The 27,210-nt window shown below is 43.3% G+C and overlaps 1 protein-coding gene across 1 annotated transcript in view; it reads left to right on the forward strand.

Annotated features, from left to right (window-relative positions):
• Window positions 1-1,206: 1,206 nt before the first annotated feature.
• The window catches only part of TXNRD1 (thioredoxin reductase 1), a 76,175-nt gene continuing 50,171 nt past the window's right edge, over window positions 1,207-27,210 (forward strand). The window contains exons 1-3 of the mRNA XM_088453577.1: window positions 1,207-1,373; window positions 4,544-4,722; window positions 14,956-15,016. Of these exons, the coding sequence (XP_088309703.1) occupies window positions 1,295-1,373; window positions 4,544-4,722; window positions 14,956-15,016 (319 nt within the window). The 5' untranslated portion in view covers window positions 1,207-1,294. The remainder of the gene's footprint in view (window positions 1,374-4,543; window positions 4,723-14,955; window positions 15,017-27,210) is intronic.

Consider the following 27,210-nt stretch of genomic DNA (forward strand, 5'->3'; position numbering starts at 1 on the left):
ATACTGCTGCTCCTGCTGATGCTCAGAAACAGTATGCTCGTGCTGATGAAGAACACCTGTGTGCTCTGCACTGGGTCCAGCATACAGAGAAATGGCGGAGGGAGTGGGAGGACCATGGCGTGGCATGAAGGTGATGTTAAATCGGTTAGACATATTGTTTGTCGTCCAGTTGGCCAACAACACTACACCAGTGATTCCCAACCTCGGTCCTCAAGGCACACTAACAGTCCTGGTTTTAGTGATATCCATGGTTAAGCATGGATAGTTAAGTCAAAATAACTGAGATACTAATTAAGTCAGCTGTGTTCAAGTATGGTTATCCTTAAAACCTGGACTGTTAGTGTGCCTTGAGGACCGTGGTTGGGAACCCCTGCACTACATGATAGGCACAAAATTGCTAGCAATATCGCTAGGTTTGATGTGCAGCACGGGCAACCAGCGACAGTCTTTAGCGAACAGCGGACGCGCGCAAGCATGTGTACACACTGAGTGATGATATGTGATATGTTGTTACCCGACATCGTTCTAGTGTATACCCTGTCAACCACGGCAGTCTATTCTCTATATGCAAATTTGTTTCTAGAAACGTTTCAAACATGGATTGAACACATCTTTGCAGCCCCAAAGTTATCAGTGGGAATATTACCTATCTAAATAGTGCTGTGAATAAGTTGGCTGCACTATAATGAATATAGGTCCACCCCACAATATGGCTGCCTCCATTGTGCATAACAGTGTAAGCAAAGAGTGCACTTCTGTTGGTTCAGTTGCTGCTACTACAAACTGAATTTGCATATGGGGGATAGATTTGCCACGGCTTATTTAAATGTTAATGACCTGCAGAAGCCAGCAGAGGTCTCTCCACACTACAAAACTAGATTGTGTTAAACGATAAAAGCCTTTCATCAACAACACTGATGACAGTTTCTATTAACGTGTAATGAAGGGACTGTACTCTAATCTGCAGCGCTAGTTGCAAAGGTAAACAATAAAAATAAAACCCTCAAAGGACAATTGATACTCTATGTTCATCCCCTTCTGATAGGTTAGCTAGTGAAAACAACATATCTATACAACAGGTTTTTATTAAATACAGTGATCATAATGGATGTGCTTTAATGTCAGGTACAAAGGTTTGATTAGTAACTTGCAGGAAGAAGAAAGGGAAAGCCTTTGTCTTTTTGCTTCATCACTGTGGTATCTAAGGTCAACAAACAGGTGTTGATAACAGATGAGAGACAGTAGATCCTGGCTTCACTGTGGAAGTGGCTGATTATGGTCCCACAGCTACAGAATGGGCAATTCTGTGAAGAAAGGGAAGGTTGTCATTGCGGATGAGAGCCAGGTTAAGAGCTTGCGACTCTACAAGGCAGGTAAGGTAACATCATTTTGATCAGTTATCTGTTAATATAAAATTGTTTTCATTTTATGAGTGCATAAAAATATATATTTTTCTGTTATTTGCGAGGATTGCATAGGTAACAGGCAACTTCAACTGTTGTGGAACTAATAGTCTCAGCAGGCCTGGCACAATGGAAGAGTCACATATTGGTTTTGTTTTGATAAATTAATTTAATTAGAGGACGTTGTACAACAAAATAAAAGATGTTGCTCTATAGTTTAATCATTAATAGAATATAATATACATTTTTAAACGAGGTGCAGATCCCCTTTGGGGCAAGCTGCAGCCTCGCCTTCATTTAACCCTGTGCTTCCAAAGCGCTCATTTTCTTTCTCTCACATGGGTATAAAGCAAAGCATGATATGGTATGCTGTGATGTGTCCTTGCTTAGGGTTCATTCTGACCCTGGGAATACAACATAGTAAATCTATATGTGGTTGGCTAAACTTCTGTATTTAAAATACTTATTTATTTTCCTTTCCGTGGTCCCCAATAACTCTTCTATTCTTTATAATGCATATGTCATAAGAATTGCTTCAATGTAGGGTGACATTTTTAAGCCGACCAATGTAAATATGCTTGTTGTAACATACTTCAATTATTTATTTTGTTGTTATTAGTGTTGTATTGCACTTTAAGGACAAAAGAAACATCGTCAATAACAGTACTAATCAAAGGTTGACTTTGTAACTTAGTGTAATGTTCAAGAGTCTCATAGAAATAAGATAATGAGGCAGTCATTGTGTTCTACTTCTGTTCTTATTATTACTAATTAAGAACATATTCCTGGGAGAACACTGCTGGGCACTGTCCTTCTGACCTGTAACAATGTTAAGGGATCCACTCCTGAAAGAGGAAAACATAGGTACCCACCATAGGGATTACAGTTATGCAGAGTTCTTTCCCAGAAGAGAGTAGTGTGTGAAATCTCCATGAACATGAGAGACCATGAGGTCTATTTACTTAGCTGTATTAGGAGATAAAGTGAACAGTGATAAGGTACCAGCCAATCAGCTTCTAACTGTCATTTTTCAAACACAGCATGTGACATGGCAGTTAGGAGCTGATTGGCTGGTACCTTACCTCCGTTCACTTTATCTCCTAACACAGCTTAGTAAATAGACCCCCATATATATACAGTAACTTCATGAAAATCCATCCCAACATCTCATTAAAAAGAGCATCAGGATTTAAAACGTTTTTACTTCATATTTCATGCATGAAAAGCTCTACATCACAGATACAAAATATCTCAATTACTGAAGTTAGTGGTGCTAAAAATAACCAGAATTGATTACTATAAATAATAACAATAATAATTTTGCCTTAAATGTCACAGTAAATAAAATTTCATGTCATTACTTTTAAAATTTTTACCACATGGCATTTAATCATGAGATTTTGTAAGAGCAGCAATTTCAACAGTGCGATAAGGATTGGCATTATCAAAAAAATAAAAATGTTATATTGTCTCAATTTTCCTTATGTTTACTGAACAATGTAATACTCAGTTACTATTAACACAATTATATTTATTGTGAACTACTAGGAGGTATGGCCAAGTGTGTGGGGCATCGCCGCATTCTGTTGTGAATATCGGAACCCTCTGCAGAAAATGTGGCCGCTACCATCTTGGGGGTGTGGTTAAAATTTCATGGCCGCTGTGTTATGTAACCCCAACCACCATATGAAGAGAAGAGCAGAGCTGGGGGCCTTCTAAATTTTAAAGTAAAATGAGGACCTCGAGGGCCAGCTTAGTTTTGCCTTAAAAATGATTGCTGCTTTAAAAATATGGTAACATGACTTCCCACAGTGGCGCCAGCATAAACCCCTGTAAAGTGTGGTATTCCCTGAAAACCGGCTCCGGAATCCTTACGTACATCAGAATACCGGCTCTGGACTCCTGACGGTTGGAATGCTGACAGCCAGAATCCTGACGGTGAGTGTTAGGATTAGGGGTTAGGTTTCGAGTTAGGCGCTAGGGGGAGGGTTAGGGTTAGGCTGCGGGAGGGGACGGTTAGGGTTAGACTAAGGGAAAGGATGGTTAGAGTTAAGCTGCCGAAAGGGACGGTTAGGCACTAGGGGGAGGGTTAGAGTTATGCTATGGTGTGGTTTAGGCACTTGACAGAGGGTTAGGGTTAGGCACCAGGGAGAAGAGTGTGTTAGGGTTAGTGGGAAGGTTAAGTTAGAAAACGAACCAACATGCATCAGGATTTTGACTGTCGGGATTCCAGAGCCGGCATTGTGACCAACAAAATTCTGACTGCTGGGTTCCTGTACCCAACCCTGATATTCATGTATGACTCCTGCTGCCTTCTGGCTCACTTGTATCCTGCTAATCTTCGGTTGCTGACATTTCATGTTCCTGACTCCATTGCTGTTTGATTCACGTGGCTCCTAGTGGTTTGCTAAGTTCAAGCCTGCATCCTGTGTGCATCCTTTTCCTCCGTGTCCAAATACACGGTCGGTCGCTGCTGTCATCATTTACAGAGCTGGTATTGTGTTTGGACACTCTGTGTCCTTTATGCTTAGATATCACTGATGTATGAATGGGCCGCCGGTCAGTACAACATAGCTGCCACACCCGTTCCGATTGGACTGCAGCTCTCCTTGTGATTAATTCACAGTGTTCTGTGCAGTGTTCCTTACTGCATTTGTTTTTTATACTTTGGTATTGTGTTATACATATATGATTGATATTTCCTGTGGTGAAGTGAAGTGCGATACTGCGCAGTCTCCAAGAAAGTGGCCGCTCTCTTAGCTGAATGGTCGAGTGAGTTGCAGAGAGGATGGACCGGAGGCAGGAAAACCTGCCCGGTCACCATGTGGGGTTCCTCCATGTGGTAATATGGTTCTGTGCAGCCTTATGAGGTGGCGCTCCCATTTGGCTGTTTCACTCGAACAGTCCTTGAGGCGGCCCTTATTGTCACACTCACCCAGTCTGCCGCAGACAGAGAGAAATGATAAGCGGAAGTCAATGCTGTAGTGAAAATAGGGGATCTTTACCTATGTTGGATTAAAGCTCCACTTTTCTTCACTACAGCATTGACTGCCGCTTCTTCATTTCTTAATTCAGTAGAAACAACATTATCGTAGCCTTATTGACCACATATGACTGTCCTCTTTTCTTGTTGCACTTAGCTATTGAAGAGCAATGTGGTAAGACTCCAGAGACCAGGCACTACAATATGAATGTGAAAGAAGAGAGGCAATGGGGAAAGGACAAGAAAAAGGCTGGTCTGAAGATTCAGATCCAAGACTACATAAGCAGCAGTGACGTTGTGATCTTCAGCAAGACTACTTGTAGGAATTGCTCAAAAGTAAATTTTAATATATACTTTCTATTGTATTCCGTGCTTATATAACTTTTATGTTAAGGTAGATGTAGGTCCTAAATTACAAAGTGCTACTTTCAAATTTTTGTCTTTAATAGTCACATATAGTACATATAGGCCCTCATTCAGAGCCACTCACTATCGGCAGTACGCTCGTTCCGAGCGATGTTCGCACATCTGCGCATGCGTACGGTTTTTAGTACGCATGCGCGAACCAGTCAGTGCGGCCGAAAATCATTTGTACGCTATATAGCGAGTGCCTGCTATTTTGAGTGACAGAATGAGGCGTATGTGGGTGGTAACAGGGGAAGGTGCTTGAAAACGGGGAGTGGAGATCCGAACGCAGGCGTGCTTAAAGGTCAAAACGGGCGTTTTAAGGGAGTGCATAATTAATACAGCAGTGCCATTGACCACGTCACTTGGTTTTTTTGAACTCAGAACTGCTCGCAAAATAGCGGTTGAAAAAACCAACCACAAGAATAGCGAGCAGTTCATACGCTGTACGATGTACTCGATTAATCTAATAAATAGCGGACATGACGTATGGTGCGAGCGGCCAGGGGGCGTTTTTATCAAATAAACGAGCGTATGTTTTGCGCGCTCGTTCAGACTTAGAGGTGGGAACAGACTGCAATTTGCAAACGGATCATTTGAATAGCCACCCCTTGTTTTTGAACGAACGACCGCAAATAGCGAACGGCTCTGAATCAGGCCCATTGTTGTTAAACTTTTGAATTTGTATGTAGTTCTTAATGTTTACAATCAATGGTTACTTGTTGTTTTTTTTTGTTAAATCGTAATGTGTACTTTTCTTTGGTAGAAATTGCAGCGGCAACAAAACTAAAATCCCTATTAGGAAATGTGTCTGTGTTTTCGGAGCCACAGTTACACAACTAACAATACTGAACTTGTGAAGCTCTAGTTTAAAGCTCAGCAATAGCTATAGCTGTATGAATGATCATACTGCAGATAAATAATATGAAATGTGTACATGTGTTCAGGTGTGTGTAAAAGATACAATCATTTGACATCTTTTACTGATGTCATGCATCGGCTGCAGATCTTTGATTTTTGCAGTCCTGAGTGAGTCTATGGTACCGCAGAATGCATGTGGGAATTAATACACTGGAGCCATATACCTTGCATATGGGATCGTAGTCGCTGGGTGTGACATGCTCCTAAAAGTTGGTGATAGGCCTGCGTTCTTTACTGCCACTCCCTGTTACCTCCCACAAACGCTTCCTGACTGCCAATCACACTGTGAGTAAATAGTCACTGCGAGCAACTATGGTAATGCAGCTCGACGCATGTGCAGTGCAACTTAGATGCATGCGCAAATTGATAATTATCGCTCAACTATGGAAACATTGGCATAGCGTAGAACTCTGAATCAGGCCTAATGCTCAATAATAATCAAATAATAAACACTCAGATCACTTAATGCCATAAATCTATTTATGTGATATATGTGACAATATAGTTCTGCATGTACTATCATTAGTGCCATCAAGAGCTGTGCAGGGCTTTGGTCCTACAGAGTGTCTATTTCCTATTGGTAGGCCTATGTAGAAACAGCGCTGAGGGAGTGTGGCCATGCCATTTTTGGGGAATCCTTTCTCTGCGCTTTTGGGCCTCCTGTACCCGTCCCCACCTCTCTGTGCCCATTATCTTTCAAATGCTATAATAGGCTCTGATAAGGTTCAGTAGTTATCCAGCTGCTTGGCCTGCATTAGGGATGACCATTGTAAGTGTGGGATCAAATTCGAATGTAATCATTGCTTGTTAACCATTCGGTGGCTTGAAACATTGATATTAAACTCATGCGCTATAGACAGACATAGTTTGTGCAAATGAGCTCTGTTACAGACAAGAGAGTTTCTCCGTTTGGTGTACAGAGCAGGAATGACATCACCAAACATTGGAAAACAGCCATGGAATCTAATAGAAAAACCATCACCATCAGACCAAAAACATTGATGGTTACAAACCATTAGTTATCAATGGCCATCCCTAGCCTACCCTACAAGCAACCGGATCTCCTTCTGTTTGGCAGTGTAGGAAATAGGATTACACAGGAGTCAGAACACATGTGAAAATTAAAAAGTGTTTTTACTAGTGACTCACAAACTGGCACAAGCTTGTACATGTTAAACAATGCAGAAATAGTGCTGAGTTTTCTCCTTATGTAAAAACTGTGCCCTTAGCAATGCTTGGCACAGTTAATTAACAAGTAAATTCTTGCTTACATTTTTTATTAGAATCAATACTTTTCTTTAACTTGATCAAACGTTATGTAAGCAGTAGTGTACTGTAAAATGAAAACACAAATTCAGCATTAACAGCTTTAGAACTGTTTTTTTCCAGAAACAGAAACTGAATTAATATTGAACAGAAACCTAAGAGTTTTTTTTTCTCTTGGAAAATCTAAATTGTATAAACTGTTCAAAAATTCAAAGTAACAGATGGCAGATGAAGAAAATAGAATAATTATATTAAAGGAGAACTACATGGATGCATTTTGTCTGATTTAATTTTTCAGAGCTAAATTATTTTATTGACCATTGAATAAAATGTAATTTGTAGCTTAAAAGTCTTATTAAAATGTAATAAAATAATGCTAATAACAGTGTCACTGAAGTCTGAGGCATTTATCCCAGCTAAACCTCTCTACCCTAGCAGAGCCGTAACTACACTTTTTGGTGCCCTGGACCAGAAAGGGGCTTGGCGTCCCCCCTCTCTCCCCCGTGTTTCAAATAGGGACCTAAGACGCATATCCAAAAAAGGGGCATGCCGACACCTTTGTACCACTGTTATCCAGGTGTCACTGACAAATACAGTGTGAAGCCAATGGCTGCAGTGATGATACACAATAATTATGCAGTATAACTCACCAGCTCTAGATGTAGAGGAGCGCTGGTGAAGCTGTGTCTGCAGCAGAATTTGTCCATCAGAATAGCTGTGCACAAGCCTGGAGATGGCAGTGTAGATCACCGCCTAAATGTATAGTAAGAGTGCTGCTTAGTAGTGTACATGCAGCAAATATCTGCGGTGGGGAGATTCATGTTTCTATACTTTGTTGGCAGCTGAACTCACTGGCAAAGATATTCAAGGTGTGCTGGTAATATCTGGGTTGGGAATTGGTGGCTGTGTTCAGGGCTGCCATCAGAAATTGTGGGGCAGAAGGGCTGCCATCAGAAATTGTGGGGCAGATAGCTCCATGTGTAAGGTGTCTGACTGCAATGTGAGAGGTGATAGGTTTGATTCCTGGGTATTACAGTATTTTGAAATGTGTGTGTTATATAAAATAAGATGTGACTGAAGGTGCCTGGGGAGATGGTCAAATGGAGAGGGAGTTGGCCTAAGAGATAGGGACAGCCGGGGATAAAAGAAGAGGAAGTTACAAGTGAGAATAATTATGAACAGAAAATTGACTGGCCCAAACAGCGCCCTGCTCTTCGGTGCTCTGTGTCGTGGAACATGTCACACCACCCTAGTTACAGCCCTGTTCCTTGATGTCTTGCACAGCCAGCCATCACATGCACACATATATGTATGTGTATATATATATATATATATATATATATATAGTAAATGCATATCAAAGCACATGGATATTTGCAGACCAGTCAGTGTGCAAGTCCTACAGCAGTCAGTGAATTAAACTGGAACTGAGCTGTGACTAGCATCCTCGGTTCCAGTAGTGTGACAAGGAGCTGTTTCATCTGATAAGTAAAACAAGTTGAGCATTATCGAGCAAAATTCAGAGATACAGAGTTGGCCACAATTGCACATGCACTGTGTGTATGAAACTAAGGCCCTGATTCAGAGTGGGACGCTCTTTCAGAGCGCTCGCTCTGAATCAGGGCGTTTTGTTTTTTTTGGAGCCGGCCTCCTGGCCGCTCGCTAAGCTGTGGGTGACCACTCACAGCTTTTGCGAGCGGCCAGGTGATGGTCGCGATGGGCTTGTCACGAGACCCTTGTGGTAGGGTCTCGTTCCCGCAAGCCGCAGTGACATCACGAGTAGGGCTGCCCTGAAACGGCAGGCGTTCCTTCGGGAACGCCTCCGTTTGGCCAGCCAACCCCCATCCCCACCTACAAAACATCGACAGCCGCCCCGTTTTGTTGCAAGCCCCGAAGTGAGTGATTTCTCGCTCGCTCCGGGGCTCGCACGCGCAGTGCGCACTGCCTGGCCATCGACCACCTTGCGAGTGCATAGCGCTTGCGAGCGGGTCTGAATCAGGCCCTAAATGCGAATATTCACCTTTATGCAATGTCGGACTGGGGCAGGAAGGACCCACCTGGGCAATGCAGTGGTAATGTACCAGACTGATAAAAGCAATGCACTGTAGAATATACCATAGTCCTGGATATGCAATATAATGTTTTATATCTATAAAAATTAAGCACATGATGGTGATTCTATCTACATATACCACATTAATGCACTGTACATGTGATAAGGGACCTACTAACCAGCCAGTGTGTAAAACTCAATGAGAACTGCATTAGGTCTAGTAATGACGAAATACACTGAAGTGTCAAAAGTTATGGCATAGGTGCCTAGTATCATGTAGGAGCCCCTCTAGCCCAGTGAAGTGCAGCAATTCGATGAGGCATCGATTCCACAAGTGGACAGAAGACCTCTGGAGAGATGTTGACCCATGCCATCTGGATAGCTTCCCACAGCTCTCTGATATTTGTAGGTGCAGGATCTTGAGTGTAAATGGACCTCTCCACCATGTCCCATAAATGCTCAATTGGGTTCATGTCTGGCAAATGTGGTGGCCACAACATTCATTGGAACTGCCCAGAATGCTTCTTGAACCAATTCTGGACAACTTGGGACAGATGACACGGCGCATTATCCTGCTGGAATATTCCATCGTTGTATGGGTACATCCATAAAGGGCTGCAAATGGTCATCAAGCAATGCAACGTATCGGTTACCGGTCAATGATATATTCAGGTAGACCAGCGGACCCAACCCATGCCACATGAACACACACCACACCATTATGGAACCACCACCAGCCTGCGCGGTGCTTTACTGACAACTGGGGTCCATGGCCTCAGGGGTCTGTGCCACACCCAAACCTTACCATCATTCTGTGACAACTGGAGCCATAACTCATATTGGACCATGCCACATGTTGCCAGGCCTCCAGGGTCAAATTAGTGAATCACAAGCCCAGGTGAAGCATTGTGTCCAGTGTCGTAGTGTTAACAGGGGCAGTTCTGCTCCCATATCCCATGGAAGCTAAAAAAAACACTGCACTGACCTGCTGGAATCTGGTGCATTGAATGTGGATGTGATTTAGGCCAGTGTTGCTTGTCTGTTACCATGGATAATTCTGGCCAGGCACCGCTGGTCATGATCATTAAGCACTCAAGGTTGACCACTGTGCTGTCCACCGTGGATGGCAGTGCCTTTCATGAGGAATTCCCGGTGCACACATGACACAGTAGATCAAGGAATGTTGAATGTCCACTCAACTTCAGAACTAGAATGTCCCATCCGTTGAGCACCCACTATCAATGCCCCATTCACGTCACCTTGCCATGCCCAGCCTAGCCGGTGTTCAGACAATTCTGCAAGTATGACTCGCGAGATGTCAGATTACAACTGATGCAGGTCTAAGCATTTCCAAGACGTCACAGTACGGCGGCATCACCTACCTTTAACTGTACATACTGCCAATTTGGCACTTCAGTGTACATTTCATTGTGAATAAAAAATCTAATAGAGAAACAATGTATAATCGCAGTGCACAGTCTGGATCTGACTCCTAGAGGAGGAGGTGGAGCTCTACCGGGGATTGACCCTGTACCGCTGTGGGCCAATCCAACCCTGCCGTTATGGAGAGATGCACACATCTATGCGACTACACTAGAGATCTCTGCATATACTCAACTGTGCATAACCCACAATTCTGCCTACACACCCTCACTCAACTACCTGCATGTGAAGACCCCATTACCCCCAAGCCGTAAGTGGACTTGTGACTGAGATGTGTATGACTCTGTATGTCCCATAGATGTGGGTGCTTTGCTGCAAGTATAAGAGCTATCCACAAAACAGACTTCCATGCAATTCTCAATGGGCCTCTGTGTGTCTAATGTATGAGTTGCTATGTATTCCTGGTAACATCATTGTCACATCATCAGTGCTTTCCTCCGTAAGAGTCATCTCTCCTCCCCAGCAATAAAAAAATTACTTCTACAAGTAATGGTGGGTACACACTGGGCGATATTACTGAGCGACTGCACGATTACGACATCGTAATCGTGCAATCGCTCAGTAATCGTGCACAAATCGTGCACTTTTATGTCGGAAACGACCAGCGATGCGCACTCCTGCTGGTCGTTTCCGATATTGTCCATCGCCTGAACATGCAGCACAATCTGACGACCTCGTCAGGTTGCTGCATGTTGGGGAATGGGGGAGAGAGCCCGGCGCTGAATGATATCGTTAATGATATCGTTCAGCGGCTGTGCTCAATGTCATCAACGACATTGAGCACAGCCTGCCGGGGACACACTACACGATATCGTTCAGGGAGCATATCGTGTAGTGTGTACGCACCTTTACTCTACAGTTTTTAGGTAAAGGGATTACATGGATGTGCTCCCAATGTACCACTATTGTGAGAAGTAAACATTTAAATAAACAAATAAAATCTAAAAAAATAAATATATATTCAATCTGTTTATGCATGAAGGACAATGCTTATAAGCTTTTCTATAGATGGTATTATGGGCCTGATTCAGACCCGCTCGCGAGCGCTTGCAAGTGGGTCGATGGTGCCCTAGTGCGCATGCGCACGACGGAGGGAGCTCCGTCGTGCGCATGCGCGAGACCCGGGGAGCGACGGGGTAGCTGTCGCTCCAGGTCTCGCACCAAGGGGGGCGTGCTGTCGATGTTGATTGACAGCACGCCCCCTTTGGTGGGCGTGCCGGGGGCGTGGCTGCCAGACGGAGGCATTCCCATGGGAACGCCTACCGTCTGGGTCCGGCCCCACTGACATCACTAGTGATGTCAGTGGGAGTGATTTTGGCACTGATAGAGCCAAAATCACTCCAGGGCTTGCGGTCACCGAGACCCTACCGCAGGGTCTCGTCGCAAGCCCGATGGTCGCGATGGTCTTGACCATCGCGACCATCATCATGGACGCTCGCATAAGCTGTGGGTGGTAACCCACAGCTATGCGAGCGTCAAAGAGGCCGCTCCAAGTTTAGGTAGGAGGGCCCTGATTCAGAGCGAGCGCTCTGGTCAGAGCGTCCGGCTCTGAATCAGGCCCTATGTTCCCTCCAAACTAAATAAGATGCACCCCAATGTATGCAGATGTGAAACGGGCATTGGGACTCCCCGAAAATGGTTCTCCTTTGGGATGGGATCAAATCTCTCACTAAATCCATTATACATTCCTTTTGCCACTGTATGTCTCGGATGCCCCATTATCAACATTTATTCATACATGCCTACCCTCCCGGAATTTGCGAGAGGCTCCTGATTTTTCGGGTAACCCCCCGCACCCCCATAAGGGTAGGCACTTTTCCCGCATTCTGCCCACTTCCTAGCGAAGTGCGCACAATGGGGAGAATTTCTCCATGTAGGGGGTGGGGCTTAATGACGTAACTCTTCATAAATCATGTCATTTAGCCCCGCCCCTATTTAAATTTCCGTCAATTGCGGCAACATCCAGTGTGGGGGCGGGGCTTAATGATGCAAATAAACAGGCCCCGCCCCCATTGTAACCCACCTGCTTCTCCTCCCAGGGCTTCTCCCGTGGAGGAGAATAAATAGGTAGACAAGTATGCACATATTGCTCAGGTATATGATTCTTGCATTCACATGTCACTTGGCTGCAGCTTGGAAATCACCTAACAGTCCAACTGTAGGTGAGATCATAGCCAGGATTTGGCACATATACTCCATGAAATATATGACCAGCATATTGCATTACTCGGCCAAGAGCTTTACTAAAACATGGGAACCTTGGACTTCACACTTTTCTGTCCCCTCAACGCTTTGCTGACTTTTCATCCTAGATTTTCAAGTACACTATTCGGGATTGTCTGTGATGGGTCTAGCTGGGCCACTCTCCTCAAACCCCTTCTTTAGTAGTTTTTCCACCCCTCTTCTATGCTTCCTCTCTTCATGGATGGCCACTCCATTCTTTCATCTTACTTTCTTCTCTGCTTTACTCTCTGTCCTCACACATAAAATACATCTGCATGAGTGTAACTATGTGATGTCATTTCTTCTGTTGCAAGCCATCTCATAATGCTCTTTTATTATGTACTGTTTGCAAATATTATTGTTATCTCTTTTGCTTATTATGGATCTCTGTGTAGGTCATTTACATATTGCCTCTCATCCATTGAATAAAATGTATTTAAAAAAAAATAAAAATGAAATTTGTAAATTGCTCCCTTATCTCACTCCACAGCGCCATAAAGCTGTGTAATTCTCCCTGAGAGACACCAAGATATTTGTGCCATTGCTGTAGTCCCCTGCAGAAATATGCATCACATAGATGCTGCAAAAGCCATAAAAAGAAATTGACTGTGCACTTTATTGTGTTACTTTTAGAAACATTGCCCTGTTATATTTCAGGCTTAAAAATTCAGGGGTATACAAGTCTCTGCTTAGAAAATAAACCCCTCTGTCTATCCACCACCTGTCCTGTCATTCCTTACCCCCCCTCCCACTTACCATAATAAAATGTGCAAATGTCTGCTTTGCATGTACAGTACTGTAAGTCTTAGGCAGGTGTGGGAAAAATAGAACCTCCCTGCCGAGTACCTTCAAAAATTGTGTGCAAGTGTACCTAGAAGAAATTATGCTGTTTTGAAGGCAAAGGGTGATCACACCAAATATTGATTTGATTTAGATTTCTCTTCTGTTCATTCACTTTGCATTTTGTTAATTGATAAAAATTAAACCATTAACACTTCCAGTTTTAAAGCATTCTTTGCAGCATTTTTTCCACATCTGCCTAAAACTTTTGCACAGTACTGTATGTGCAGTCATAGGGCCTGATTCAGAGGTGGTTCTAATGCAGCTGCGCTCACAGCCTCTCTCACAATAGCAGTTGCGGTAATATGCATCAGCTAATCTCAACCTTCCTTTTATGCTCCACGGTGCGATGATGGAGTGCACAAGGGGTTAGATGCCTACATTCTGTTGTGTGGTCTGTGCATTTGTGAAAACACACCAACATCAATGCAACATCGGACGCACCATTGACATTTGTGGTACTACTCTAGCTACTCTCCTCTACTCCAATTAAACATGGCCTCTGAATTATTGGATTTGCAATTGGGAACGCAGAAGCATTCCCAGACACGCCCGTGACTCTCCCCTAACAAGCCCTTGAAACGGCCCCTTTTTGCGATCACTTTAATTCACTTCCCATTGAGTCTCCACCCAGAAATGCCTAAGGACCGCAAACCCTTTCTCAAGTGTTAGCGATTCAGTACCCAATTGCAATCGGCATAGGACACTTGGGTTTGACCATTATGCGATTTATGGACTTTTCAAGCATAAACACTGACAAAACATCACTCAACTGCGGGAACATCAGAATATCGTCCTTCTCTGAATTAGGTCCATAGTACCTAATTCAGACACGGACGATATACTGATGTTCCCGCAAAAAGTAAGTTTAGGACGAAGCATACACACACCTACACACACACACACCTACACACACACACTACAATTTTGCCTGTTTTATTTACTATGCTATGACCACAAAAAGGAAAAATAAATATTTGCTGCTGCACGCCTCAAAAACAATATGAAACACTTGCTGAATCAATAACACTATAAAGCAGTGCATGCTGCGTTATTTATATAACATGTTTTTTTTTTGTTTTGTTAAAACTTACATTTCTGTATAGTATCAATTAATCAATAATTCCATTGCTGGTACAGTACTGCTAATAGAAGTAAAGAGAATCAGTGCAATGGTTTGGTTCCTTAAACATACAGTATGCTGATATTTTGCTTGTTTTATTAACTTTTGTTACTGAACAAATTAAAAGTATTTTTATGGAAGCTATTATACTGGGAAAATATTGCTATTAATAAATAAATAAATACTCAAGCATAGTTTTTTCCCATAATTTAGCAACTGTTTAACCGACCACACTCTGGCTGGCATGGGCAGAAGTGACAGGTGACATGATTGATTGGGTGCTTTTCTTTCGTAGGTTAAAGACCTCTTTGATGAAATGAATATTCAATATTTGGCGGTGGAGATAAACAAAATGGGTGAGATGGTTTTCCTTGTTTAATATATTTGGCACAATTTTTGTTTGGCACAATGAGATGGCCTGCAGGCAGGTTATTTGTGAGATAGGATAGGCTTGTCAGCTGTCAGTGTGTACTCCGGACAGTCCAGAAATTGAAAAATGGTACCGGAGTCTTCATACTGTCAGGGGTATTCAATACGGAAGCGAAAAGTCCGTGCTGGACTTTTGCTCCACATCGGAGATTTTCCTGGGATACAGTATCGGGCGCGCGTCCGCTTTATCCCCGTAATCAATATAAAACCTACGAAAACGGGAACCTGCGAAGTGGGATCTGCGAAAAAAAACGAAATGTATCTGGAATAAATTGTAGGACCCCCCTAAAACTGTAAAAACATGGGGGATCACTATGGGTACCCCCATTTTAGCCTGCAAATGAAAGTCGGGGATTTAAATAGCCGCAGCAGGTGTTTTTTTCCCGAAATTGAAGAAGTGTTGCAGAAGAGCACTTAGGTTATTTTTTTCATCTTTTTAAGTGGTCCCATCAAATTTGGGGTACATGAAAATGGGTACTAGCATATTTTTATGTCCCTAAAGTAAGTTTTAAAAAATTCTGCAACTATGCACCTGCCGCTAATAGCCTATTCTAGAAAACATCTGCCGCATACATGCAGAATAGCCCTGAACCTATTTCCCTATTGTTAAACACTTTTTTCCTTTTTTTTCATCCCAAATTTTTAAAATAATTTTTTGGGGTGTCCCTATTTTTTTTAAAACTTTTTTTGACACAGTTATTTTTAAAATGTCATTCCCAGGGGTGCAGGCTATTTTTTTTAAGGCTGCACCCCTAAACCCCAATTCTGCACTTTTTTTTGCCACCTATTCAGTGGTGAAAAGTTATCCCTGTTTTTTTTCAAAGACTTTTCGAACCTGTGAAAAGTCTTTGAAATTGAATACGGTGTAAAACCAAAACCAGCGAAAATGACGTCATCGGTGTGAAAACATCGCAAAAACTGAGTTTTCGCTCCATATTGAATACCCCTGTGTGTCAGACAGGGAGTATGGCTCTGGGCTGACATTGAGAAGTGGGGGTTTATGCGTGAATCAGATCTATAAAGCCATTTTCAGTCATTAATAGAGCGGTAAGAAAATGGTCTGAAATCTAACAATAAAAGGTCCACCATGGCTTCGTCACCTTTCCACAGCCCTGACCATAAATCTAACAATCAAAAGGTGGTAAACCCCCCCCCCCGCCGTCGTTCATCATAGCCGACAGCAGCAGGTGTATACTCTTACCGATGCCGGCACCCCTGCCGCTGCTGATATCAGCTCATACACCCATCGTCTAGTGTGTATGAGCCTCCAGGTTGCCTTGTTCAACATACCAAAAGTGAGAGAGCCACATTTTTAGATCTTATTTATTGCAGATACTGGACCTCCAAATGCACTGATGCCATTCAATCCTGTCATTTATTTTCTGCAATGTAACACAATTTCTGTAGACTTATTTTGATATCCTTCCTATAAACATATTCAATATTGTTGTATTAAACCCTGAATCCCAGGAGTTTTATGCAGGACACAAGACATCTCCAGTCATTGAACTGACTTACTGCACCGTGCACACCTAGGTATGCGAATAATTTGGTGACGTGGACAGGCAAATGAAATACAGTAGATGTATTGGGAGTAGAGAGGGTGTGATGGCGTATGGGAGAAACCCTAACTTTAGCCGAGTGAGATCTTATCATTCTTTCCAGTTTGGTAGCTCTAAGGGGTCTATTTACTAAGCAGTGTTAGGAGACAAAGTGAAAGGAGATAAGGTGCCAGCCAATCAGCTCCCAACTGTCATTTTTGAAACAGCCTGTGACATGGCAGTTAGGAGCTGATTGGCTGGCAAATTATCTAATATCACTTTGTCTCCTACACTGTTTAGTAAATAGACCACTAAGGCCCTCATTCAGAGCCGGACGCTCTGAGCAGAGCGCTCGCTCTGAATGAGGGCCGTCCTCCATAAAAATGGAGCGTCCTCCCGGACGCTCGTATAGCTGTGGGTCACCACCCACAGCTCATACGAGCGTGCAGGATGATGGTCGCGCTGGTCTTGACCATCGCGACCATCGCCAGTGCGACCAGAAGCCTGTGGTCGGGGTTTTCGACCACAAGCCCTGGAGTGATTTTGGCTCTATCAGAGCCAAAATCACTCCCACTGACATCACTAGTGATGTCAGTGGGGCCAGCTTCTGATGGTAGGCGTTCCCTTGGGAACGCCTCTGTCTGGGAGGCACGCCCCCGGCACGCACACCAAAGGGGGCGTGCTGTCAATCACCATCGACATCACGCCCCCTTTGATCAGACACAGCGAGCGAAGGAAAGTCCTTCGCTCGTCGCGTCTGGCGCATGCGCACGACAGAGCTCCCTCCGTCGTGCGCATGCGCAGTGCACACCATCGACCCACTTGCGAGCGGACAGCCGCTTGCGAGTGGATCTGAATCAGGCCCTAAGTCTTCTAAAACCAATAATGACAAAATATAGACACAATTAAAATGTCGACAGTCCAAGAGTTTCATTGCAATTAGCATTACAATGGAGGGTAGTATCATATGAGTTGCTAATTGCAGTCAGTCTGACATGACAGGCTCGCTGTTTACTGGTCACCATTAGTTCTAATTTTAGCTATGACGACATTTTGACTGTCGACATTTCACAGTGTATATATATATATTAAATGTCTAAATTATGTTCCTGTTGACATTTTGACTGTCTACATGTAGCCCATGTTGACATTTTGCTTGTCTTAAGTATTGTACCTGTAGACATTATGGTGTCTGAATTTTGACTGTCTAAGAAATGTACCCAACCACTGTAGAGCCATGCTGATGGTAGACTGGTTGGCAGAAAGAAGATCAGTGTTTGGGTACCCCCTGATTCAGAGATTTATGTAAATCTGATCCTTACGTAAATCTCTGATGTTTTATTATCACTGCACATGTGCAGATCTGGTCCAGATCTTCGGACACAGAAGCGGATCAGAGAAGCCAGCGGTGGGCATCTTTATACTTAAGACTCCTCCTGCGGTTTTTGCATAATTTTGCACAGCCGGTGTGCACAAAGACGCAGCGTCACATCTGAATACAATTTTTGTTTTCGGTATATTAAGTGTGAAAATCAACTTAGGTCCCATTGTGCACCTGAATTTGCGCAAGTGTTTCTACATAACCACAGTGCATTGGATATTTAGAGGGAAATAGAGGCATTTGCAGATTAGTTTTCACATGAAGACAGAAGTTGGAAGGAGTGAGGACATTCCTTGCATTAGGTGCACTCATTTTGCGGAGCAATGCAAAAAATTAGGTTTAATTTTAAATAACAACTGTTATTTGCACAGGTGGAAAAATTGCATTTCTTGCTGTGTGGAGGGGCACACCGCTATATTCATACAGCAAAATGATTTGAAATTTGCACCAGTACATAGCATGCGGTCTGCATGTCTATTAATGGTATATATTTCACACTTCCATTCGCATTCATGTAATAAAAAGCTTATCACACACAAAAGTATATTATATAATATAAAATAAAGTATATAATTAGACACATAATAAAAAGAGGATGTAGCGAGTATGCCGGTGGATGGGATGCCGGCCGTCAGATCTAAATCCCAACGCCGGAATCTCGACAGCCGCCATCCCGATCGCAGGTACACCGGGGTGTCTTAGCTGTTAGCCGCGGGGGGGTCGGTGGGGTGGGTTTGTTAGATTAGGCACCACAGCCAGTACATAGCATGTGGTCTGCATGTCTATTAATGGTATATATTTCACACTTCCATTCGCATTCATGTAATAAAAAGCTTATCACACACCAAAGTATATTATATAATATAAAATAAAGTATATAATTAGACACATAATAAAAAGAGGATGTAGCGTGTATGCCGGTGGATGGGGTTCCCGGCCGTCAGATCTAAATCCCAACGCCAGAATCTCGACAGCCGCCCTCCCGATCGCAGGTACAATGGGGTGTCTTAGCTGTTAGCCGCAGGGGGGTGGGTGGGGTGGGTTTGTTAGATTAGGCACCACAGCGGGGTTAGGGTTAGGCTTTGGGGTGGGGGAGGTTAGGGTTAGCCACTACTGGGGGGGTTAGGGTTAGGCACCACTGGGTGGGTTAGGGTTAGGCACTAAGGGGGATGGTTAGGTTTAGGCACCAAGGGGGAGGGTTAGGGTGTGGGGTGGGGAGGATTAGGGTTAGGGTGCAAGAAGGGAAGATTCAGGGGGGAAGGGGGGAGGGTTAGTATACTTACCCGACCCCTGTCGGGATACCGACAATCGGGATGCTGCTGTCGGCATTTTGACAGTAGGCATCCCAACTCCCAGTATTTTATAATCAACCCAATAACAAGCAGTTCCAATGTAAACTCACTCTTGATTCATTCAAGCCATAAACCAAGCAGGTTTTTTTTTAGCAATAAAAACATTTTGGTTCTAAAGTTCTAAGAACAAGTGGTATTGGTTACATTTACACTATCACACTATGCACTACTTGGCATACGTAAGTGCTCTTCTAGGGGCTGATATAGGGTTGCACATAAGTTAGTTTATGCGTTGCGCATAAGTCGTACGCTACTCCATTTGCAACTAGGTGGCAATTGGGCATTCTCATGTTGGTTATGTTTAGTGAGGGTGTGTTGAGTGCGTGTTGATGGATTTAATGGCTTGCTGACTTTTGTTTACATGGACTTGCATCTGATTTCAGACCGCGCCATTTTATTTTCAGGGGAGAGGACATATGCACATGGGCTCCTTCCAGTCTTAAAATGCCCCTGTCCATCCCAATACTCATTTATCAGCATATACTAGTGTTATAAATGCTACAAAAAGCAGATTTTTTTATGACAGTGAGCAAGGGGCCATAAGTTGGAGCTTTTGATTAAACACTCCTGTAACTACTGTACTTATTATTGTAATCTAAACAGGATGTTTGAGTAATTAAGGTGTAACATTTCCTGTTTATAAGAAGAGTATCTGTTATTTCCATATGTGCTTTGTCATTCAGTATATCTCTCAGGTGATGATTATAGTACCTATAAATTAATTTGAAAGTTAATTATATCTCCCCTACATGTAATTATGCTCAGGTTAGACCAGTGAATATTAAAGGTGATTTCAACCTTTAATAAAGAACTATAAAATGGAGGACAATGCATTATATGTAATTTGCATGACATACATAAATTATCTTACAGAAGTTTGGTTAGGGTGGAGGTCTGGTGTGAAGGGTAGTCAGTTTTCCATGAGCTATGCCTACAAAAAAACAATATTTACTGCTGTGAGCTACGCTACTATTAGGGAAGTCACCAAAGTATCATATTGTATAAGAGGTAATGTAGGTATTTAGTCATTGGACTGATACCTGAAACCTTATTGAGCCGGCTCCAGGCACAATAATGGTACATGGTCACACAGCAAGACCCACTCCTCAACTTACAAAAATAACCAACCGAACAACCCAGACATTAGAACAGTACCCACATGGGTATACAGTCACATCATCTACACAAAATGTTGATGTAGTCTGACTATTATTACCACTTACTAAACAATTCATGCCATGTTTATGTAGTTAATTTGCCACATTTGATCGCTATTGACTATTTATTTACTAACATCTATCTATATATGTACTGTATATTTACTGTATATATAATAAGCGTGTCTGTCTGACTATTTGTCCTTTTTGCATGGCCAAAGTTTTGGACCTTGCTTCACCAAATTTGGCATGGTGGTGTAGTTTGACCTGGATTAGGTTTTTGCCTAGGTTTGAACTTTGTCAGGGCCACACACTGGGCCTGATTCAGCAAGTAACGCAGTTGCTAATACGCACGCAATCAGATGATTAATTTGCATTGTGCATGCGTACGCATTGCAGTGCTTGTGCGCGAACCATATGCTGCGATCGGAGAATACGCAGACTGATGGCAGTGTGATTGACAGGAAGTGCTGTTTGTGGGTGGTGACGGGGGGTGGTCAGATTAACGCAGGCGTGCCAGTGCGTAATTTATGCAAGCTCTGTTGCAGGGGCTTGCATAAATTATCCACTGCGATATCGGATGCTACCTGAGGCGTCATAGCATGTGCAGAAGTAAGCAATTCCTGAGTAAGGTCTGGGCTTCAATAACTGTCCAATGCTACTCAATGTTACTGCTTGTTTCTCTATGTTGGCCAAGTATACGGATGTGAGTAAGGGGAAGTGGGCGTCTTTATGTCAGGCTGCTATGTGAATGCAAACATTTACATGTCACCGCTGATATTAGCAACTGTGTTACCTGCGTATAAGCAGAATAGCGATCCATAGAGAATCAGGCCCACTGTCACACAATCCCTAAAAATGGGGACACTCTTAAGCTGCATACACACGTAAAGATTTTCTGTCAGACCATCCAACTAGTTGATTGGTTGGAATGAAAATCTGGTAAGGTATGAAAGCAAGTGACAATCAGCAATTTGCTTCCAAACGCCGGAAAAAGGACAAAAACTGTTATTTGAACAAATTGTTTAGATCAAACATTTAACAGACTTGTCTGACGACCATTTTCATCTGTTTTCTGGCATTTAGGAGCAAATTGCTGATCATCAGTTACTCCCATTCCTTACCAGATTTTCATTCCAACCAATCAACTAGTTGGATGGTTGGACAGAAAATCATTACGTGTGTATGCAGCTTTAAATTACACAGGTTCCTGGGCTGACTCCAGTGAAAAGTGGCAGTCTGCCAAAAACCTGTATGAAAGCTACAAAAGCATCCCTTTAACCTCACAGTCTAAATAAGTGTCAACCTTTATGACTCATGTAATTTCATATTAAATCCAGAGTTAGACCCTTTTTAAAGTGACAATATATGTTAGTCAGCTCTCTGTGTTTTCAAGGGTGTAACTATAACTTTGTGTGCCACACAGCAAGATCTTAAATGGGCTCCTCAGAGGTAAAAAAACACATTAATTTGCCCCCACAAAGAGCCCATTCATGTTATGCTACACAGAGCCCATTTAGGTTAAGCCACACAGTAGTAGTGTACACATTATACACATTATGCCACACAGTAGTAGTGTCCCTTATACATTATGCCACACAGTAATGCCCCTTACACATTATACCACAATGAAATGGCCTTTATAGATTATGCCACATAGTAGTAGTGCCCCATATAACATATTATCCAACACAATAGTAGTGCCCCTTACTCATCATGCTACACAGTAATGTCCCTTACGAATTATGCCCCCCTCCAGCATCATCCTCACGTGTCCCTCCAACAGCCTCTCGCCTCCCCCTGTGTGCTATAAGCAGCCAGCTGGTGTGGATTTGGTGCTGGGTCACCAGCTAATTACAGCTGGTGCATCGGCAGGCAGCGCCAGACATGGATAGACAGCACTGGCGCAATTTCAATCTGGTGACGGTCGCGAGCCAAACGGAGCTCACGAACCAGCAGCCAATCAGGATCCGCCACTGCTGATTGGCTGCTGGTCTGTAAGTTCTGGCTGCCTTGTAAACGGTGGCACTGTCTTTCCATGTCTGCCTGCCAGTGCGCCAGCTGTAATCAGCTGGTGGGCCAGCACTAAATCAACACCACTGACACCCATGCCCCTCTTGGCAGCCCAGACTGGACTGGCCCACCTTGTGTGTGTGACTGGGTGCAGGGGGAGTGGCGGGCCACAGAGGCAGCTTGGACACTAGAGCAGCCTCACCCCTTCCACCCTCTGTAGTTACGCCACTGTTTGCATGTATGTTAGCAAACAGTGGGGTACTTTTCAGGATCAATGAAATTGTGTTATAGTCAAGGACAATGTAAATAAATAAAGATTGCAGGTGTACTTCAAGGTCCAGTCTTCAACCCGGGCAACGCCGGGTATCCCAGCTAGTATAAAATAAGTGAGAAAGTGTGTGTATTTGTCTGTCTGTGTTTCCTTTATGCACGGCCAGAGATTTATACCTAGATCCACCAAATTTGGCATGGTGGTGTAGTCTGATCAGGATTAGGTTTCTGGCTATGTTTGGTGGTGATTCAATGCAGAGGGAGTTGAATAGCATTGGGAAGTTGGACCCGGAGCTATTCAATTCAGCACACGGTGAGGGCGACTAAATAATTTTTTCTCGCACCTTCCTGAGGGTGCAAGGAGAAACCCAACTAATGTGTTGGCTGCAAGGCTATTTTCTGGCTAAGCTAAGTGCTAACAGCCTTGTGCCCGGCACTTTAGTTGGAGAGTGACAGTTCTCGTGACTAAACACTCAGGTAAGTCGCAAGAACCGACATTCTCCAACTTAACAGTCGGACTAAATAGCGCGCTGAATTGAATAGCTCTGGGACCAACTTCCCGCTGCTAGTCAACTCCCGCTGAATTGAATTGCCCCATATGAAGTTAGTCAGGGACATAAAGGTCTACATGGTGCTTATGAAGTATGCCATGGAGTATCTGATTTGAAATTTTTGTTTAAGCAAGTTCGCTCTGGATGTTTTCCAGTACCTAAAACTACACAGATCTGAAGACACAGTGGCTTTGTGAGCGTGCAATTCTTGCACCAAAGAATGAAATTGTAAACAAAATCAATTAGACAATATTGCAGGGACTGCCAGGTGAATTTGGCAAGTATAGATCAACTGACACTGTTACTGACCCAGAACAAGCTATCCATTATCCAAGTGAATTTCTAAACTGCCAGGAACTACTAGTGATGTCTGTGCACAAATTATACTGCTTAGAAACCTGGATGCTCCAAAACTTTGCAATGGTACAAGACTTTGCATAAAAATTCTCAAAGCCCATGTCATTGAAGCCACTATCATAACAGGATGTGGTACAGGAGAGAATGTGGGCCTGATTCAGCAAGGAATGCAAAGGAGAGAACGCACACACTTGGCCGATGTTTTTGATCTGTGCATGCGTATGCATCACACAGCCAGTGCAATCGTGTTATGGTCGCAGACTACATGCAGGGTGCACGCAGACCCTTCCGATATTGATTGACAGGAAGTGCCGTTTGTGGGTCATGACGTGGGGTGGTCAGGTGATCGCAGGCATTATAACGCGGTTATAGGGGCATGCATAATTAAGGCAGTGCTGCAGCATATGCAGCCATACCAAGCTGTACACAGGAAGCGGCCAAAATCCAGCGGCAGGTCAGGTCAACCACTATTGTGCGTATGAGTCCGATGGTTCTCGATGTTACCAATGTTTATGCTATCTTGCATACTGATCAGGCTGTGAGTAAAGGGAGATGGGTGGCTTTATATGGGGTTGGGCATCTGCATCTTGTGCTGCAGTCTCAGAGCGTATGCATTGATTAGCATATTCTCACAACCGACGGGTGCGTGTGTCTGCTAGCGTGCGTTCCTTGCTGAATCAGGCCCTATGTTCATTCCTTGCATCCCACTCATACCAACAGACATGCCATTTGCAATTTCCAATCTGACTCTCTTTTGCAATGACCATCAATAAGGCTCAAGGTCAATCTCTGAAGGTAGCAGGTATTGATCTGCAAACTCCTTACTTTTCCCATGGACAGTTGTATGCATGTTCAAGAGTGTGGGCTTTCAACAGCCTTTTCATTCTGGCTCCTAATGGAAAAACAAACAACATAAACCCATGTTAGCAAACACTTGGGTCTTTTTCAGAATCAATAAAGAAATTAAGGCTGCAGATGTACTTCAAGTTCCATTGTTCAACCCGGTATCCCAGCTAGTCAGATGCCTCCCTGATGGCATTGCATGATGGATAAGTACCTGCCTGTATTTCTCAGCATTGAGGACACCATTAATCCTGACCAAATCCTCAACTCCATTTGCTGAAATGCAGCCCCAATCTTGCAAGAAACCTCCACCATGCTTCACTGTTGTCTGCGGACACTCATTATTGAATCGCTGTCCAGCCCTTCAGCAAACAAACTGCCTTCTGTTACAGCCAAATATTAAAATTTTGACTCATCCGTCCAGAGCACCTGCTGCCATTTTTCTGCACCCCAGTTCCTATGTTTTTGTGCATAGTTGAGTCGCTTGGTCTTGTTTCCATATTAAAGGTATGGTTTTTTGGCCGCAAATCTTCCATGAATACCACTTCTGGCCAGACTTCTCCAAACAGTAGATGGGTGTACCTGGGTCCCACTGGTTTCTGCCAGTTCTGAACTGATGGCATGCTGGACGTCTTCCGTTTTTGAAAGGGAAGTAAGCATGATGTGTTTCATCTGATGCACTAAGTTTCCTTGGTCGATCACTGCGTCTATGGTCCTCAACGTTGCCCGTTTCTTTGTGCTTCTTCAAAAGAGCTTGTACAGCACATCTTGAAACCCCGGTCTGCTTTATTTATTAAAATTTGTATTTATTAACAGTTTATTTAATAGTGCAGCCTATTCCGTTGTGCTTTACAATTGGAAACAACATTAATAGACAAAACTGGGTAGTAACAGACAAGTATAAAGGTAAGAGGGCCCTGCTCGCAAGCTTACAATCTATAGGGAAATAGGTGTTGATACACAAGGCTATATGCTACATATTGCAAATTGGTCAAGCCAAATTGCAGAGGTTATTGGTGATCTGTATGATCCAGTCACACAGGAAAGTTGGTCTAGGGTTAGGGGGATGTGAAGCTATGAAGGTTATGTGGGCGGATCTGGAATCTAATAAGCTTGTCTGAAGAGGTGAGTTTTCAGGAAACGCTTGAATGTTTGGAGACTGGCGGAAAGTCTTATTGTGCACAGAAGGGCATTCCACGGAGTGGGTGCAGCCTGAAAAAAGTCCTGTAACCGTGCATGGGAGCAAGTAATGTGTGTGGATGAGAGACACAGATCTTGTACAGAGAGGTGATGTTGGGATATTTTGAGATAAGTGAAGAGATGTACAGTATGTTCGTATGGTTTGGTTAATAGCTTTATGTGTAAGTAAAAGTATTTTATATTGAAACGGTAGAAAACCGGTAACTAATAGAAGGACTGACAGAGCGGATCAGCAGACAATGAATGATTCGCAAAGGAAGATCAGCCTCGTAGCTGCATTCAAAATGGATTATAGTGGCAAGAGCCAGTTTTTGAGAAGACCAGCAAGGAAACTATTGCAATAGTCAATGCGGGAAATAATGAGTGCATGGTTTAGCGTTTTTGCAGTGTCTTGTGTAAGATATGGTCGAATTTTGAATATGTTTTTTAGATGTATGTAACATGATTTTGAGACAGATTGTATGTAGAGAACAAAGGACAGTTCAGTCAAGGATGACACCTAGGAATACGGTCTTGTGGGGTGGGGTTGATTGTTGAGTTGTCAACAGTTATAGAGATATCAGGTTGGTAACTACTATTGGCCGGTGGAAATATAATTAATTTAGTTTTGGATATATTAAGTTTGAGGTTACGAGATGCCATTCAAGATAAAATGGTAGAAAGACATGCAGTGACACGGACCAGCACAGATGGTGACAAATCTGGGGAGGATAGGTAGATTTGAGTATCGTCTATATACAGATGATACTGAAAACCAAAAGAGCTGATTAGTTTGCCAAGAGAGGTGGTATAGATTGAGAAAAGCAGAGAGCCTACTCCAACTGATAGAGGTAGCGAAAAGGAGAAAGTGAAAGAGTGATTAGATAGGTAGGATGAAAAGTAAGAAAGGGCTGTGTCCTGAAGACCTAGGGATTGTACTGTTTGTATGAGAAGAGCGTGGTCAACAGTGTCAAAGACAGCAGAGAGATCTAGAAGATTAAGAAGTGAGTAATGGCCCTTAGACTTAGTAGTGACCAGATCATTCACTACCTTAGTCAGTGCTGACTCTGTGGAGTGTTGGGAATGAAAGCCTAACTAAAGTGGGACCAATAAGTTGTGCGAGTTAAGAAAGTGTGTGGGGCGAGTGTAGGCAAGTCTCCAGTAGCTTGGCGGAGCATGGAAGCTGGGAGATGGGATGGTAATTTGAGAGAGAGTCAGGCCCGTATTCAATTAGCCGCAATAAGTCGGCTAAGTTTCGCCTCCCGGACTTTCCTCCTACATTGCGTGTTTTTGTCGAAAAGGCCTTTCGTGCGTGCGACCGCTTTTCGCCCAATTCAATTCCAAAGGACATGAAAATGGGAGCCAGTGATACTGAAACAGGTGAAAAGTGCTATCAGTTTTGGGGAAATCAGCCTGACACCCCCCAAAATATGCGCTGACATGGGGGTTCACTATAGATACTCCCAAATTGCCCTGC

The sequence above is a fragment of the Taudactylus pleione genome, unplaced genomic scaffold (genome assembly GCF_031769625.1).
Source record: "Taudactylus pleione unplaced genomic scaffold, aTauple2 ptg000040l, whole genome shotgun sequence".
Classification (NCBI taxonomy): domain Eukaryota; kingdom Metazoa; phylum Chordata; class Amphibia; order Anura; family Myobatrachidae; genus Taudactylus; species Taudactylus pleione.